This window comes from Prionailurus viverrinus, chromosome A1, assembly GCF_022837055.1.
Source record: "Prionailurus viverrinus isolate Anna chromosome A1, UM_Priviv_1.0, whole genome shotgun sequence".
NCBI classification, from domain to species: domain Eukaryota; kingdom Metazoa; phylum Chordata; class Mammalia; order Carnivora; family Felidae; genus Prionailurus; species Prionailurus viverrinus.
Genome location: NC_062561.1, coordinates 98,437,719 through 98,455,854, shown reverse-complemented (window position 1 = coordinate 98,455,854; position 18,136 = coordinate 98,437,719). Strand labels below are relative to the sequence as shown.

The 18,136-nt window shown below is 42.9% G+C and overlaps 1 protein-coding gene across 3 annotated transcripts in view; it reads right to left on the bottom strand.

Annotated features, from left to right (window-relative positions):
- Positions 1-2,941: 2,941 nt before the first annotated feature.
- The window catches only part of HSD17B4 (hydroxysteroid 17-beta dehydrogenase 4), an 84,961-nt gene continuing 69,766 nt past the window's right edge, over positions 2,942-18,136 (bottom strand). For all 3 annotated transcript variants that reach the window (XM_047861588.1, XM_047861594.1, XM_047861604.1), the window contains exons 23-24: positions 9,517-9,644; positions 2,942-3,496 (exon numbers count right to left, since the gene is read on the bottom strand). In XM_047861588.1, coding sequence (XP_047717544.1) covers positions 3,407-3,496; positions 9,517-9,644 — 218 coding nt within the window. In that variant the 3' untranslated portion in view covers positions 2,942-3,406. The remainder of the gene's footprint in view (positions 3,497-9,516; positions 9,645-18,136) is intronic.

Sequence of the window (18,136 nt, the reverse complement as noted above, 5' to 3'; positions counted from 1 at the left end):
AGATTTCAGGAGGGCTCCCCCATTCCCTGAGAAAGCGGCTCCCTGTTCCCAAACTGTACCAGGGGGTTTATGCTAAATATACCTGCTTTCCTTCTATGAATCTGGAATTTTGCTACGGGGTCTGGCAAGACGAGCCTGTGTGACAAGCCTCCCAGTGAAAACCCTGGACACTGAGTCTTGATAGACATTTTACACGTGTTGTCACGATTTGATGCTGGGGGGATTAAGCGTGTCTTGTGTGACTCCATGGGGAAAAAAAGTCTTGAAAGCTTGTACCTGATTTCCTCTGGACTTCACTCGATGCAGCCTCTTCCTTTTTCTGATTTTGTTTTATATCTTTTTGATATAATAAATTGTAGTCTTGAGTGTGGCTGTATGCTGAGTCCCACGAGTCCTCCCAGCAAATCATCAAAACCAGGGGAGTCTTGGGGACCTGCCAACACACTACCCTCAGCCATAAGTTTGGGTCCTGATAGATGCATGCATAGCCAACATCTCTATAGAGGTGATCCGAGGATTGGCTTCTGACTCCAGCATGGCTAGGGAGACCACATGAGGCCTTCCCGGGGGTTCTGAGAGAACCCAGCGTTCTTTATTCTGCTGGTTGATGTGGGATGGGACTGTGAGGCTGCACCTGGTGGTTGCCTTCTTATGACCAAACAAGAACAACCTGGAGTTACCAGGGAGGGTACCACATGGAGCCTATGGATAAGGCAGGCACAGAAGGCAAGGAATTGGGCCAGGATCACAATCAATTGCTTGATCAAGCCCCTTCAAAGACAGTCCTACCCTTCTAGATGTTTCCTCTGTTACGCAGGCAAGTTGTGTTACCAGTGTGAACTAGTTTGGCCACCGCAAGGATCCCAACTGATGCGACACTGAACCATGCCAGAGTCTGATGGAGAGAAGACTAAGTGAGAACCCTGTCAGGTTTCTGAGTTGGGAAGTCACATATTTATTCAGGTGTGTGTCCTAGTAAGGCCCCTCTGCTGGGCAGGAGGTGCATGGTGAAAAACTGGAGACCAGTGGGAACACCACTAAATGAGCTATCCACTAAGAGGGTATACATGGTAGCAGCAACTGGAAAACTCTGGAAGATTCAGTAAATGGAAGTGAAGGATTGGATGTGGGGGGTGAGCACTAGAAAAGTCGAAGATGACTGGTTTCTTAGTATGCCTCAGCAAAGCAAAAGGTGGTGTTCTTTTGTTTTGTTTATTTGAGAGAGAGAGAGAGAGAGAGAGAGAGAGAGAGAGAATGAATCCCAAGCAGGATCCCCACTCAGTGCAGAGCCCCATGCGGGGCTCAAACTCATGAACCACAAAATCCCGACCTGAGCCAAGATCAAGAGTCTGATACTTACCCGACTGGGCCACCTAGGTGTCCCTAAGAGGTGATGTTCTTAACTAAGGCAACAAGAATACATGCGCATTTAGGGGTGGAGGGGAAGACGACGTGTTGACCTGCACAGTAACCAGAGGACAACAGCCTCGTAATGACTTGTAACTGTGGGTGGGACTGTGGGATTATGGAAGGAGCATAACTAAAATACAGGTTCAGGGGCACCAGCACTCAGGCGATGGGTGAAGATATGAGAGGAGATGAAACCATCCAGGAAGAAAATGTCTTCCAAAGGGTGGTCAGGCCTGAAACCTCAATCCTGATCCTACAGAGATGGGTAGATAGGAGAAATTATAGAAGAGACAAAGAGAAAACAGGGAGACTAACCCATGGGTTCATTAATAAGTTAATATATTTCTTAATGAAGGATAAAAGGGAAATGATGAATTAAGGAGGACAGTGTATTCAACAGTATGAAGATTACAGAAAAAGTTAAGGAGCACAAAGATGAAGAAGAAGCTGCTCAATCTGGATAACAGCCTCTCTCTGACCTTTGAGACTGACAAGAGAAAGGTTAGGAAGATAATTAAAACATCTCTTTCTTAACATGCTTTAAAGACGTAGGGTCTACATTCAACACTCTCATCAGTGTGTGGCATTTGATTCATTTTGACATACTGTTTCTATTTGGAAGGACACTAAGCTCTTCCAAGCTCAAGAGCAACAATGGCTATGACAAAAGACCAACGTTAAAAGGCTGCCCCTTTAAAAAATAAATTCAACTGGTGTAACAAAATATCACTCTGAATTATAGTTTTAGGATACCATACAGAGATCGTGAGGCTGAGGCATAACTTCTAGGTCTTCTCCGCATCCTGCTCACTCATTAAGCCAACAATCCTGAGGCGTGCCTTCGTGTTCCCCCACTGTGCTAAATGTTCCAATTCCATGTTTCTGAGACCGTTTCCCTTGATCCTTGAGCCTCCTGAAGCGAAGTGCCAGGCCACACTCCCCGAAGCCCTATTTGGGACTGAAGATGGTCCCCCAGCTCTTGAGCAAGTCAACAGCGGTCTCTGAGCACACTCGTCGGCCCCAGGTCACAGTCCGTCCATAGGGCAGGCCGTAATCGGTGACTGGTTAGCGCAGGGCAATGCTGACGGGCACCAGAGCCTCCTCTGTTCTCTCTCTGCCTCCTCTGCTTACCACTCTCCACCCAGGCGTTGATCCCCACATCTCCAAACACATTCCTGCCCGGAGATCTCCACGTCAAAGCCGGGTGGCCAGGGAACGCAGCCCATAACAGCCCTCTCCGCACACATGTTCTCGGCTGCACTCCACAACTGGAATTCACTCCATCTCCGACCTTGGCATCCCACTTGCTGGTCGCCTCTGCGGCCGACCCATCAAAAGGGCATCTCCTCGGCACACATCATCCGAGCTAAAATGGTGGGGAAAACACCAGTGTTGACAGCACTTGCCTGTGACCTATTTCTGATTTGAGAGTACTGATTAAACAAGAAAATTCTTATGTTTGGTAGATTTACAGGCATTCTAGGAAAATAAAAAAATTTCAACAAAACCGAGGCGAGAAGAAGGAAAACTATTTGGGAACATAAAGACGTTTTTCCTGCTTTAAAGCAGAACACTGTCATAGCAAAGTATGGAAAAATAAGTGAATACATGTGACAATTCATGTTAAAACTGGGGTATCAATACATTAGAGAACAGAAATTAGCAAAACAAAGGGCAAAAGACATCAAAGTGGCTTTCTTCATTTAATGTTCCTTTCCACTTATAAATGCTATCACAGTTCTAAAGAATTGGGAGAAAATTTTTTATTATGAAGATATAGCTCTAAGAACAGAAAGATAATTACATGCTAGCTTATAGTTCATTGTAAAAAATAATTATAACATGAAAAGTTAGTAAAAAATTAAAATCTGAAAAGTTATCTAAAGTCTGAAAATGTTAAGCAGAGTCCTCTGTATCTTGGCTGTGATCACTTTTGCATATCTGGGTGAGGAGAGTACTTAATTTCTCTATTCTTATTAATAAGGTGGTGTGTCCTTCACAGCTTGGCATAGTCTTTAAGAATCATCTGAAGCTTCTGGCTCAGCAAGATGTTCCCTCTGGCCTTCAGTCTGCCACTAAAGAATGCCTGGAAAGGAGAGCGGGACAAAAGAGCGCCAGACTTTATCATGTTGCATTTCATTTCTTTTTCGAAAAGATCTCTGTTCAGACTGGATACAATTGAGATAATACCTCTGGACGACAAAGGCAACTTTTATCTAGCAATAATACTTTAATGATTATAGATACTACCCAAATCCCTAGATACCTAAGGAAACAAACAAACAAAAAGACTCCTTGTGTATTTTGGAAAACCACAGAATAATTTATCTGAACTGACAGATCTGGGAGTTCTGTGTCTCAACCCACACTTGGATGTCGGTCTATGTTCTTAAATGTGAATTTAAGACCCTATGAACATAGGGCTTTGCTGTAGTCCTGACAATAAAAGTATTTCTTACTCCTTGAAAGAGAAAGCCATGTAATGACAAAACAACACCGTGTAACTAAGTAGCGAATCGGCCCTGTGCTGTAGCATCAGAAGGGCTGGGTTAAAATCGAGGCTCTGCCACTTCCAAGCAAGGTGAGCTGGGCAAATTACTTAACCTCTCTGAGCTCCAGCTTCCTCATCTACGGGGGCATGACAACAGTACCTAAATAACGCAGCTGTGTCGCTGAGCTGAACGAAATAGTGTGTCAAGCGCTTAGCTTAGCGTGTGATGTGTGGTAAGGGCCTATCAAACGTGTCATTATTACCAAGTGAAGGCTGGAGAGTTCGAACACTACAGAATCGCCTGTGGTCCTGGCCTGACACAGAGACTTGTCCACGTTCCTTAAGTTCACCCTCGCTATCAACTTCCCTCGCAGTAAGAAAACACATACGTCAAAGTTCATACAGCTAATGGGGAAAAAGTATATAGACTATGAAGCGAAAAAGAAATCCCTAGGTTTTTAGATAGATGGAAAAAAATGTAATATCCATGTATTCTTACCATTACAAAGCAGCCTAGGAATACAGTCTCACCTGAGAAGCCAAGCCATCAGCTTGCAGTGAGCCTGTTTCCTGCCAGTCGACAGCTGAGAAAACTTGAGAGCTGTAATAACCAGCTCAAGGCCACAGCGCCAGTGAGAAGCGGGGCTAGGCCTTGAACTCACACAGGTTCTTCCTCAACACAGCCTCTGGATTATCAACATACAGCAACTTGATCTTAGAAGCAAACCCTCATCAACTGGAGGGAAAGCCAAAACTACGCCAACTTCTTATCCCAGAAAAAAATAACGGGGAACTCATTCACAATCAGGATCAACTGCGAGGGGTCCAAAGAGGAGCCTGGGATTTCAAAGCTAAGACTGCTTTCGTGGGGCAGTGACAGGCGCTACGCTCCACGAGCCTGGCAGAGGCGTCAGTACCAAGACCTGCCTGCTGGGGTCCAGCTCTGAGATGGACCTGCCACTGAGGATCAGAACACCTAATTCCTTGAAGTAGATACACCAAAGGCAACGAGGACGGGTGTCTTAGAGTAGACGAATTCTGTACAGAGATCTCTGTCCCTATCTATTTCCTTAGGATAGATTCCTAGAAGAAGAAATACTGAATCATGACACAACCACGCTTGCCCATCACCAGTGTGCAAACTGTGCAGCACAGTATGGAACAATATGGAACATTTAACATTTTCGAGGGAAATACAGAGACATCAGTGAAACACAACTCTTGCTTGGACCTAATCACTTAATAAAGGGCTGTTAGGTATTTCTCTGAGCCTAGGAGTGTGAGGCAAAAAGTAATGAGACCGTAGGTTGCCACAAAGGAACAAAGTCTGAAGCCCTCCCACAGTGCTTTCCAGAAAGACTGTACCCAGTTTATACTCGCTCCAGCTACCTATGAGTTCTCTTATCCCAACTGTAACAATACTGTTCATTTTAACCTTTGAAAATTTGAGGCAAAATGACATCCGCTAATTTGCATTTTGTGGCTACTGGGAAAAATTAATAGTTCTTATGTATCTAAGTCATTTCTATTTATTGATTACTGGATCATACCTTTTGCTAACTTTTTTCTATTTGGTGTTTTCCAGAGCGTTGCAGAGGTTACTGACACCACTCTACCGTGTATCGTCGTTGTCTGTGTTATTTCCCCCAGGTTTATGGGACCACCTCGAGGAGTCCGACAAGCTGGCGTTTTCAGTTTCCCTATGGCCTCAACTGCTATTGGTGAGCTCCTGTTCCTGATTTTTATCCTTGCTTTCATCTGCTCAAGTATCAGTGAGGGCCCACAGTATGCTAGGCGATAATCTAGGCAGGAAATAGGTTATCTTCCTCTGTTCCCATGGTGCTAACATTATGGTAGGGGAGTCAAAAAATAAAATGTAAGCAAGTAATTAAAACCTGTTATAAACACTAGGAAGGAGAGAGCAGGATGCTAGCTCACATCCTTCCTAACAGAAAGGAACTACTCTGGATGAACTGAAGCCAGCTCTGCCAAAAGCTCAGGGGACAAGATCCAGAAAAGGCAACGGCACAGACACCAAAGCAGTAAAAGGTGATGGGAAGAAATGGAGAGAATGAACAATGTGAATGAGTTAGAATTCTGAGTGGGGAGACAAACGGTGTGGGCTGAAGCGAGAAAAGACGAGCAAGAAAATCGCCATGCAGGACATGGGAGATTGGTAGTCTGGATGTCATCCAAGTGCAAACGGAAATCTTAGGGAGGTTTTCAGGTAGGGCGACCAATAATCCAATTTACATTTTTAAACGGTTCCCCTGGACCCTGTGTGGAGAACAGACTGGTGGAGAGGCAAGTTTGGAAGTAGTAAGACCAGCCAAGAAGCCATAGGAGTAAGCCAGCGGAGATACTGGAGGCTTGGATCGTGGTGGTATCTCTAGCGGGGAAGGTGGAGGATGAATGTTAAGATATATTATGGAGAAAGATCAGGCAGAATTAAGGACAGAATATAGAGGTATAGAAGGAAGCCAAGACAATCCTTACATTACCAAGCATATTAACTTGTATAGATAGATGGTAGTACCATTTACGGAGACAGAAAAGACTGGGGGAGAAAATGAACTCATGAGTTCTATCTTAGATGACGTCAGTGAGAGATGCCAGTAAGACCTCCCATCAGAGGGTCAGGTGGAGAGATGCCGACAACACTGTGGAACTCAGAGAAGACAAGTCAGACATTTAGATCTGTGAGTTGTCAGCACATCCAAGGCTTTAAATACCATAGGATGGAGGAACGCATTTGGGGAAAGACGTTACTTAGAGAAGAGCCCTGAAATGAGCCCTGAGAAGCACCAAATTTAATGGGTGGGGTAGAAGAAGAAGACAGTAGAGGATATTAGGAAAAGCCAAAGGTACAGAAAGCAAAACAGGAGAATATGGTGTCAAGAAAGCCAAGGGATGACATCATTTCAAGAAGTTGGTGGTTAACTCAGTTGAATGCTAAGAAGGGCTAAAGCATACGTGGAATGCAGTAAAAGATAATCAGAAGAGAGATGAATGAACAAAGGGTCACTTGTTGGAGAAGCCATTTTTATGAATCATGAGGAAAGGTACCAAGGTCAACAAGAGTCGGTGGCAGAGAGAGAAAGACTGTATATACGAGGAGATGCGGTCTCTGATGACTGAAGACTAATGACCTTAGCACTGAGGTTGGGGAGAAGGTAACAAAGCCAAAAGGCTTCAGAAAAACTCCGATATTAATTAGAATTTCTCAAAGGATTATCATTAAGAATAATAAGTAGCTAGGTTTCTGTTAAGTTTTTGCTTCTGCTTTTATTTTTTACATTTAATCCCATTCCGTCTGGTGGTGACTTAGGTACATGGAGTGATGAAAGCACTACCATTTCCTATGCCACTGCCCAGTGCCATCCACTAAATGATCCATTCACCCCCAAGGGTCTCGTATTCCTGGCAATTACAAAAATGTTTCCCTGATCCTACATTAAATCTTTATATAAGGGCACCTCAAATGTAACACGTCTAAAAAAGAACTCCTAATGACCCACTCTCTGCCCTGGAGTCAATTTTCCACTCAGCGGCCAGAATGACCTTTCAAACTCATGCCACAATGGCTTCCTATCATACACGAGATCTAGACTCCTTGCCAAGACTGAGAAGGTCCTGTGCAAACCAGCCCTTCCCCACTCTCCCACTTCCCCCCTCCCCCCCCCCCCCCCACCCCCCGTGCTCTTCACCTGTCTCCTCACAGTTAAAGTGCTTCAGTAAAGTCCGGCTACATCAACACTTCGTGTCCTTGGCCTCATGGTTCATCCATGAGCACTCACTTTGGCCAGTGTTCTGTCAGGCCTTTTTGGACAACCCCATCTCAAACAGTTCCCCTAGCCTATCACCATCTAATCCAGGGGCCAGCAAACTACAGCCTGCAGGCCAAACTCTGAGGCCAGTTTCTGGAAATACAGTTTTACAGTTGGAACACAGCCCCATTCATTTATTTCCATATTATCTGTGGCTACTCTGACTCTACAGGGGCAGAAGTGAGGGGATGCAGCAGAAACCATCGGGCCCACAAAGCCTAGAATGTTCACTAGGTGACCCTTTACTGACAAAGTTTGCCAACCAGTGCTCTGACCCATTACTGTGCCTTATTTTTCTCAATACCTGAAATTAGATTTTTTTTCCCTTCCACTCCAGAACTAAGCTCAAACGGTAGGGGGCACTGTCATGTTGAGCCACACCTAACGTCCGAATCAGAGTTAAGTGCTAAGTAAATTTCTGGGAAGGAATCAACTGAGGTCAGCTGGTGCAAAGCACCAGACTGAGCTCTTCGTATACGTTATCAGGTTTAGTTATGACTATTGTTTGGGATTATCACAATTATTGTATTAACTTTATCGTTGAGAACACTAGAATTTAGAGAGTAAGTGACAGCGTGGATTCAAACTCAGACCTATCTCATGTCAATGATCGTATTTTTAACACTACACTAATTACTGTACAGTTCTTTCTAAATTAGTCTTTCTATCCAGGAAAAGTGCACTTTCTCAGGTATCCAAATTGCTCTGCTCCTTGTAAACTTGCACAACTGTTCTCACATAGGCTTTCCTTGTTCGGCAAGTCACTGGCATTTCACAGTTTGCGTTGTGATTATAAACAACTTTTATTTTCAGTGACATCTTCTACTTGGGTTCACTGCTGTGTGAAAGCTATTTTTTAATAATAATTGAATATCCAACTGCTTGCTTGAAGCCCTTCATTCTAATAAATAGTAGTTGATTCTCTTGGGATTTCTAGCTACATGATCATGGTTTGAAAGTAACAAGTTTTTCTCCTCCATTCTAATTGTTACATCAGTTTCTTTAATTTTGCGTCTGTAGTTTGGCCAAAAGTCTCAGAACAATATTAACTAATAGTGATCTGAGAGGGCAGCCTTGTCATAAGCATTATTTTCCAGGGAAAGGCCTCTAAATGTTTCATCTTATTAAGTAAGACACCAGCTGTTACATTCTATTCTTCTATTTCCAGTTTTCAATGATGATTAAGACAACTTATTAATCTTCTACATCAGGAATGAATTTCTAATTTCATAAAGTATCTAGTAATGCATGGTTTTTCACCTCTGAATTAATGACAGAATATATTTAAAGGTCTAGATGTGGGTTTTATATTGTTCTAGTCTATGCTGAAGAAGAACGTCACCCCCAAATTCAGTTTTATTTTTTTTTTTTTTAAATTTTTTTTTTCAACGTTTTATTTATTTTTGGGACAGAGAGAGACAGAGCATGAACGGGGGAGGGGCAGAGAGAGAGGGAGACACAGAATCGGAAACAGGTTCCAGGCTCTGAGCCATCAGCCCTGAGCCTGACGCGGGGCTCGAACTCGCGGACCGCGAGATCGTGACCTGGTTGAAGTCGGACGCTTAACCGACTGCGCCACCCAGGCGCCCCCAAATTCAGTTTTAAAAGGTGTTATTTGGAACTCCTTTAAAAATATATATGATCTGTCAACCCAGATATTGATATCAACTGTGTCTTCTTCAAAGTTGTAAGGAACCTGTCTTATAAATCAGCATTTGGGAGTCAGCTGAAAACTGCAATTGTCAAATAGGAAGCAATGATGATGAATGGACTTGTTAGGAACATTACCTTCTGAGGGTCAAGCTTGCCCAGGACTACCTGCATGAAATCTTCGTCTGAAAGTGTGAAGGTCGTATCCGCAGAGCCTACTGCAGGGCCTTGATAGACTTTTCCAGAACCATTTTTTAGGTCAATAGCTGTCAAAGATAGGAAGAGAGCAACGTGTGTTATTTTTTTTTTCTTCACAACAGGAGAGTAAAATAAAGCAAACAAAATGCAAACATATTTATAGTTTCCAAGATAGTGTGGCGCTTTCTATATTACACGTTCTCTGTCATTTAGAAAAATTAGAAAATCCTTTATTTTTCTTTTTTTTTTTTTAATTTTTTTTTTTCAACATTTATTTATTTTTGGGACAGAGAGAAACAGAGCATGAACGGGGGAGGGGCAGAGAGAGAGGGAGACACAGAATCAGAAACAGGCTCCAGGCTCTGAGCCATCAGCCCAGAGCCCGACGCGGGGCTCGAACTCACGGACCGCGAGATCGTGACCTGGCTGAAGTCGGACGCTTAACCGACTGCGCCATCCAGGCGCCCCATAAAATCCTTTATTTTTCAAGATATCTTTTTTATAAAGAAGTTCTTCACAAGAGTAAAAATCAATAATAGTTTCACTTCACTAAAGAAGTATATACAACAGAGACATTTTAAATGTGAATTAATGTAGAGTAAGATATAAGGAAGCTAAATTGTTGGTGGTTATATGGTTAAGGCCTTTAGGTTCAAATACAAACTCTGTAGTCAACAAAGGAAGAAAGACGAATTTTAAAACAGGTGCATGCTGGATACACCTGGGTGTCTCAGTTGGTTAAGCATCTGACTTTGCCTCAGGTCATAATCTTGCGGTTTGTGGGTTCAAGCCCCGCATCGGCTGTGCTGACAGCTCAGAGCCTGGAGCCTGCTTTTGATTCTGTGGCTCCTGTTGTCTCTGCCCCTCTCCTGCTCATTCTCTCTCTCTCTTTCTCAAAAATAAATAAACATTAAAAAAAAATTTTAAACAGGTGAATGTTAGTTCGGTTGGAGGAAGGAAATACACAATCTAGTCACCTTTTAAATACCTATGTTCATCAAAGGTTCTGTCATAGCAAGATAGTCAAAACAGATGCGTAAAAATGTTCTAATTTGTTGCATGTACTTAGTATTTATTTACAAAATATTTCTTGCCCTAATTGTTGCAAATAAACATTAAAATCTAACTTCTTTTCCAGGGCACCTGGCTGGCTCAGTCGGTTAAGCGGCCGACTTCAGCTCAGGTCATGATCTCATAGTTCGCGGGTTCGAGCCCCGCACTGGACTCTGTGCTGACAGCTCAGAGACGAGCCTGCTCCGGATTCTGTGTCTCCCTCTCTCTCTGCCCCTCCCCTGCTCTCTCTCTTTCTCAAAAATAAACATTAAAAAAATTTTTTTTTCAATTTAACTTCTTTTCCCTTAACTGTTTTTGACAGAAGTATTTAAGTATCCCAGAAAAAGGCTGGGTAACTGGGAAAACTATGAAAAATTACCTTCATTGCTCTCTATAACACTTATAGAGTTGGATACTAAAGCCACAATTGACGAAGTTTTAAGTGCCTCCCATGTGACTGAGACCATCATCCCCTCCTCCAGTGCCAGCCTCCGGAAGGCGCTTTCTCTTGCTACAGCAAAGGAGCTACAATCGCATCACTGTCCCTAAGAGTGTGCAGAGAGCTCCCAGCTTAGGGCCAAGCTACACGTGCATGAGGAAAACCCTGAGTGCTTAACTACCTCCTGCTTAGCCCAAGGCCTGCTCCAGAGGGAAAATGATATCACTCCAACTCTTCAGAGTACAGAAGTTGGCCAACGAAGGTAAAACAAGAACTCAACAAAAAGTCACCTTGGGGAAGAGAAGGGCAAGGAGAAGGGGAAGTTTTTGCTTTGTACACTTCATTCACTTACTCCACTGCTGAGTTGCTACTACGGGTGTCAGACGAACGCAAAGTACTAGAAGTCACGTGTGAAGAGCAAAGGCTCTGTTCTTACTGGCACTTACCCATGACATGTGTGTTCTCATGTATTGCTTGTAGAGTTAAACAGAAAGAGAGAAAAAGGGAGGGAGTCAGGAAGGGTGGGAAAGGAAAGGGCGGGAGAAAGACTCTAAACTCTTTTAGAGTTTTGCCTTTTAGGCAAACCTCTGGCGCTCAACAAACAACCTTCATGATGTTAATTCATCACAAGTGAGTCTAAAAGCCCACACCAGTCCTGCTCAGGAACGTTAGTGGGCCGCACAGGTCTTAATGCTCAGGTGAGGGAGGAAGGCTCTGAGCTAACAAAGGTTCTTATCTGTCCGCCTGCCCTCTCACTCCCCCTGGTTCTACGTGCGGCTTCACAGCCATGACTCTTGGAAAGCAATATGACTCTCTTCTGTGGAAAGCTAGAAACTAGGACTGATGAAAGAGAAGAGGGCTCAGAGAAAGAGAAGGTTCTTAGCAAGAACACAGAGAGTGAGGGGAAAGGATTGGCATGTCCAATTCCAAGGTGGCTCAGGTCACGGTCTACAATATGGCTCGTTCAGGAGACGCATCATCCACCACCATTACCTTGAGTTTACATTCACCCACCGGTAAGGTCATGGTTATTCTTACTGAAATGAAGAAAACATACTATATGTATTTTCTTTTACTGGTAGCAACTATTTTAAAAGCTTTGTGAATGACTTCAGCTCTGTATTTATATGATCATTAAGGCTCCGAAAGAGTCTATGAAAATTTCAGTTGTACTTTACAACATTTAATGGGGGTGAGAGACTATGCCATTTGGAAAACTGGGGATCTCTAAAGGTCTTAGGATATATGTACCTTACAAATCACAAAGGAGAAGGCAGCTGTTTATATTGATGCCTCCTTCCCTGAAGATTATAAATGCTCTGCTGGAACAAGAATGTCTTGTCTGTATCCCCTACACTTCCTTGAATAGAAAGACTTAGAAACTATTTATTAATGGATGATTAAAAAAGCACATCGACGAAGCATCTCTATTTAAAAAAAATAGTAACAACAACAAAATGAAAACTTAAGTTAAAAATAAAGATTTTTTGGGGGCGCCTGGGTGGCTCGGTTGGTTAAGCATCCGACTGAGGCTCAGGTCATGATCTCACGGTTTGTGAGTTGGAGCCCCATGTCGTGCTCTGTGTTGACAGCTCAGAGCCTGGAGCCTGCTTCAGATTCTGTGTCTCCTTTTCTCTATGCCCCTCCCCCAGTTGTGCTCTCTGTCTCTCAAAAATAAATAAATGTAAAAAAAAATTTTTTTTAAATAAAGATTTGTTTTAAATCACACCATGAAGGACACAATACTTTTGTGCTGTTCCTGCCAAAAACTCAAACTCAAACTAATAATCATGGGAAACATCAAATAAACATAAACTGAGGAACATTCTACAGAATATCTGGGCTCTATTCTTCAAATATGTCAAGGTCACAAAAAACAAGAACAGACTGAGGAACTCATCCAGATTAACAGACTCAAGAGACCTAATAATGAAATGTAGTATCTGATCCCAATTGGACCCTGGACAGCAATTTCTTTTTCTTTCTTCATTTCTATTATTGTTGCTATTATTCTTTCTATTGTTACTCTTTTGCTATAGAAAACATTAGTGGGACGACTGGTGGAATAATAAAGTCTGTAGATTCATTAATACTGTATCAATGTTAACTTCTTGATATTGAGAGTGGTTCTATGAATAGATAAGAGACAGTCTTTGTTTTTAGGAGACGCTACTGGACTATCCAGGGAATAAAGGACACTGTATCTATAAGTTTCAAATGCTCTCAAATGCTTTAGAAAAATGACCATAATATGTACGATGAAAAAAAATAGTAAAGGATATGGAATAAAATCATAATTTGGAGAAACTGAGTGAAAGACACAGACCAGTTCTCTGTACTATTCCTGCAACTTTTCTGTAAGTCTGAAATCATTTCAAAAGAAAAAAGTACAAAAAGATGTTATTAAGATGAATAGCACCCACAGCAAGATGGAAAGCCATTAACGATTTAAGTGATTTTGTGAGTGAGTGAGTGAGTGCGGGCAAGCAGTCAGGGGCTGTGCTGTAGGAGGGGATGTGGTCACGGGTGCTAAGGGAATCGAGAGTAACCTGAGGTAGACACCCCTCCGACACACAGGTCCCCACCCCTGACTGGATGCCATGGTGCTTTCCAAAGGTCATCTCTTCAAGTCTTTCCTGTAAACCCATGAGACGCTTTCGGATCCCAGTCCAAAATGTGGAACAAGCATCCTCAAGCCTGAGTTTATAGCCCATCTGAGAAACCCTCAAAGGTGAACTGGCTGGTCTGCTAGAAGATGAACACCGACCGTGAAGCTAATAGGTCCTAATGATCAAATGGTGCCACTGAGGATGAGTGTATTCTGATCTTAACAGAACGCCAGTTGCCAAATCCATATATATCCTTCCACATTCTGGCAAATTTCTAAGGTCCAAAATAAATGACCTCTAATATTTAAAGAACATCTTTGTCCAGACATTAATACATGGTGCATAATGGATGCCTGGATCTAGTCCAATTATGTAGACTTAGCTCTATACAATTAATTTCAGTATATATATTTTTTAAACCCAAGTAATTTCATTACATAACCAGCAGTATGCAAGCAATAATGCATAGTATTTCTACAATCTTGCTATATCAATGCCAATTCCAATCATGTTCCTATAATGGCAAAGAATACAAATATGTGAAAAGAAACTAAATTTCCTTTAGGGGAAAAACAACCAAATCCTTCAACGCCAACCAGCTTAAACCTATCATCAGAACATATTTGTTACTCAGCAACACTGTATCATCACTACACGAAAAGAAATGGGTCTTTATCAAAAGTTTCAGTAGCGTGGCTATTCTACATCTACTAGATACAATCAAACAACAGATAGACTCTTATTTGGAAAGAGGGTAATATTCATGTCTAGACTTACAACAAATTGCATCTTTAAGATTCCCGGGCCACAGAGTAGGATGCTCACTTTATTTAGACACAAATGGAGACGCTGGGGCCATTAGCTACGCAGCAGACAGTCTTGTCGGAACAAGGATCTCCCTCCATTTTCTTCCTGCGTGCCATGAAGCACAGCAGCAAAGCTACTGCCCGGAGTCCCACCCACCATTTCCCTGAGCGTGGTTTCCAAGGCCCTGTCTCAGCTGTGACTTTATTTATCCCATGTTCCCGGCCCACGGTTCCTACCCACCAGCCCAGATCTCAGTCTGCTACAGGTAAGCACCATGGCTTATCCTCTTCTCCCAAACCCCTCCCCTGGCCCACGTTTCACACATCTGGCAACACAGTCAACAACCCCAGCCACACAGGCTCCAAACTCTGGCATCCGTTTGGACTCCTTCTCTTTCCTCTTGTTTTTTAGACATTATCAGTAGCCAAGCCAGTCAATTCTTCTTAGCAATAATCCACATATGCCCTCCTCCCTCCATTCCTTCCATGACCTTCAATTAGGTCTTCCTTCCCTTTCATCTGCAATGCAACAATCCTTGTCTCTCCAATCTCTGTATTCAAATTTTCCTGTGTCCCGCCTCTAAGAGTGAACAGCCAGTCTTCTCAAATTTGTGATCTGCAACCTAGCAGGGCACCTGGCACATTGTGAACACTCAATTATTACTTGAACGAGCCAATCCCCCTGTTCTGTGAGAGTTGATGACACCTTCTCCATGTCTCTTATCAATTCTGTTCAGAATTATTGATGGATATGAATAGGCCCCGATTCCTTATTTGTACTCCTCCAAGCAAAACGTGTTTCAGAATTCAGAATCTTCCAGATTTCAGGAAGGAAATACAGTGCATAAAACACGTATCATCTATTATGGAAGAGCTGCAACACTGTAACACTCTATACACAGATACACGATTTCTGTACTCAACTCATTCACACCGGGTGAGATGCGGACAATTATTTACATCATATGAGTTCCAGTCAGGTTCTGGCATCAATGAGTTGGAAGGAAAAAGACCTTTCCAGTTTTAGACTTTGTGGTCTCTGGAATGACGGACAGAAGAAGCTGTGTTTTAATTTTCAGGTAAAGCCTCTGATTCTTTATCATCCTCTATGCCTTCCTGTCATCTTTCATTTCCTCTGAATTTTTCCTGTTGCTTAGAACAACAGAATGGGATCCAAAGGGTTTAGCAGAACAACTTTTGGCTGGCTTTAGAAATTAACAGCCATGGGGGCGCCTGGGTGGCTCAGTCGGTTGAGCTTCCAACTACAGCTCAGGTCATGATCTCACATAGTCCATGAGTTCAAGCCCCGCATGGGGCTCTGTGCTGACAGCTCAGAGCCTGGAGCCTGCTTCAGATTCTATGTCTGTCTGTCTGTCTGTCTGTCTCTCTCTCTCTCTCTCTCTCTCTCTCTGCCCCTCCCCCCCACTCACACTCTCTCTCTCTCAAAGTAAATAAAGATATAAAAAAAAAAGATTTTTTTAAAAAGAAATTAACAGTCATAGATGTTATAAGCTATATTGCTTACTTATAAAAGGTTTCAGTGGGATCACCCTGTTCCTGATTATTTCACTCATACTAACTAGAAAATATCCACACAACACGTTATCATTTTAAAAGACAGAAGGTACCAATTTCAGAACTTTAAAAAAAAAAAAAAAAAGCAGGTGTGTGATTCATCTAAGACTATATACTCTACATGGCTTTTAGCACTTAGTCAACATACATGGAAAGAGGCTACTGTGTTACAGGTTGTACTAGAAGCAAGAAATCAAAAATTAATCTGTACCCTTTCTCAGGCTTACCCCCAAGGTCAGATGGGAGGAGACACCTAATTATGAACGATCATAACCCAGTAAGATAACTGTGACAAATAAAAGACTGTTCAAAGGAAATTTAGAGATTTCTTTCTCCCACTAATGTCCATCTACACCCCTGCAACAGAATCCAAGAATCCCTATAAAAATAAAAAGCCAAAGGAGAACCTTTATTCAAAAGGGTAAAATACCCAAAGGAACAGAACATGAGAACATGGCAAGGCTTTCAACTACATTTTAGAGCCACAAAAAGACACAAATAACAAGATCATTATGTCCTTGATATCATTATATGGTTACATGTTATAAATACTATTTTATACACTATTATATGGTAATGATATGATATATAACATTATTCATTATTAACAGTGAAATAAGAAAAACAGGCTTCTCAATTTCTATCTACATAAAGCACTATGTACGGATTGTAACATTTTTAGTAATATAAAACAATGCTCTGTAATCAAACCATTGTCTCCAGAAGCAGAAATGAGAAGGTCCTAGTGAGCCTCCTCCCCAAAGTTCCTCATCAAGGCCCTGCTTCCGGCTCTTTATGCAGATCCAGCGCCCTCATCCCACATCTCTCTGTTCCGTGCTCTCGGCCCACGAGAAAGGAACAGACGGGCTCTCCAGCCTCTCTGAGGCCATCTCTGCCCAGCGAGGCAGAGGCCACACCGGCCCTCCTGCTCCTGGGTGACGACGCACAACAGGCTTCACGGGGCCTCACCTCAAAGACGCAGATATGGCTCCTCTGCAGCCGAAACCAACCCTGACCCAAGGGCCAACACGAGAACGCAGCTAATTCTCCCGAGATTCAGACAAATTTGGTTTTAAAAGACTCTTACTCTCCCCACCTCCAACCACACATGACTGGGTGATGTCGGGAGTGGCATCGGGATAGCAGGAATTGGGGGGGGGGAGGGCGGGGAGAAGATGGGCACAGTCCAAGATCTGCAGTTGGAATGCACCTTCTGGGCCAATAAGCCCAAACCCCCGGGTTCTGAGACTCGCACAAGGTCAGTCACTTGTGACGGTCACTCCGGTGACACCCGTGCTCAGCCAAGGTGCAGTGAGGAGCTGCGGTCTTCTCTCCTGTCCACCAAGACGCGAACGAGGCTGGGACAGCTAAGAGCAATTTAAAATACTAAGATGTTTAAGAAAAAATCTTTAAAACCGCTTGTGCAAAAAAAAAAAAAAAAAAAATAAGAACTCCCTAAATCAAGGCATTCAACCATCCATTTCGTGGCATTAAGCGCCAAGATGAAGACAACAGATGCCAACACGGAATCATTTTCTAAGATACCATAAGCCCAGAGGCCTAGACAGCTTCTACTGCCACCAGCCACGGTGACACAGTCTGTGACACAGAGACTGGGAAAGCAACAACCAGAAGTGGAAACAGTTACAACACAGCTGAGAATCAGGTGCAATAATAGGTGGCCGACCAAAGGGAACAGTGAGTCCTTTCAGGGAAAGCTTTACTAAGGACTGCTCAAGATGAGAAAGCAAGCAAAAAGCTACCGGGCATCAATAGTAAGTAGTTATTAACAGGATTCCAATATTCCCATTTTTCCAGTGGGACTGTCAGGAAAAACCCTTCTCCTGAGTTAATTAAAGGTCATTTGTAAAGGGAAGCACATTTGCTAACACTGTCTACGAGGAAAGTACCAACAAGTCAAGGGGCAAATCTGAGTTACTAACACTAGTTTGCCAAGAGTGAAGCTCTTGTCTACGTTACACATCCCTGCAGGGTTCGAGGGTGCCAACTTTGGGACCCATGGTTCCAGCACCTTCTCTCACTATTTACAGATCTCATTCCTCTCCTCTACCAGTATC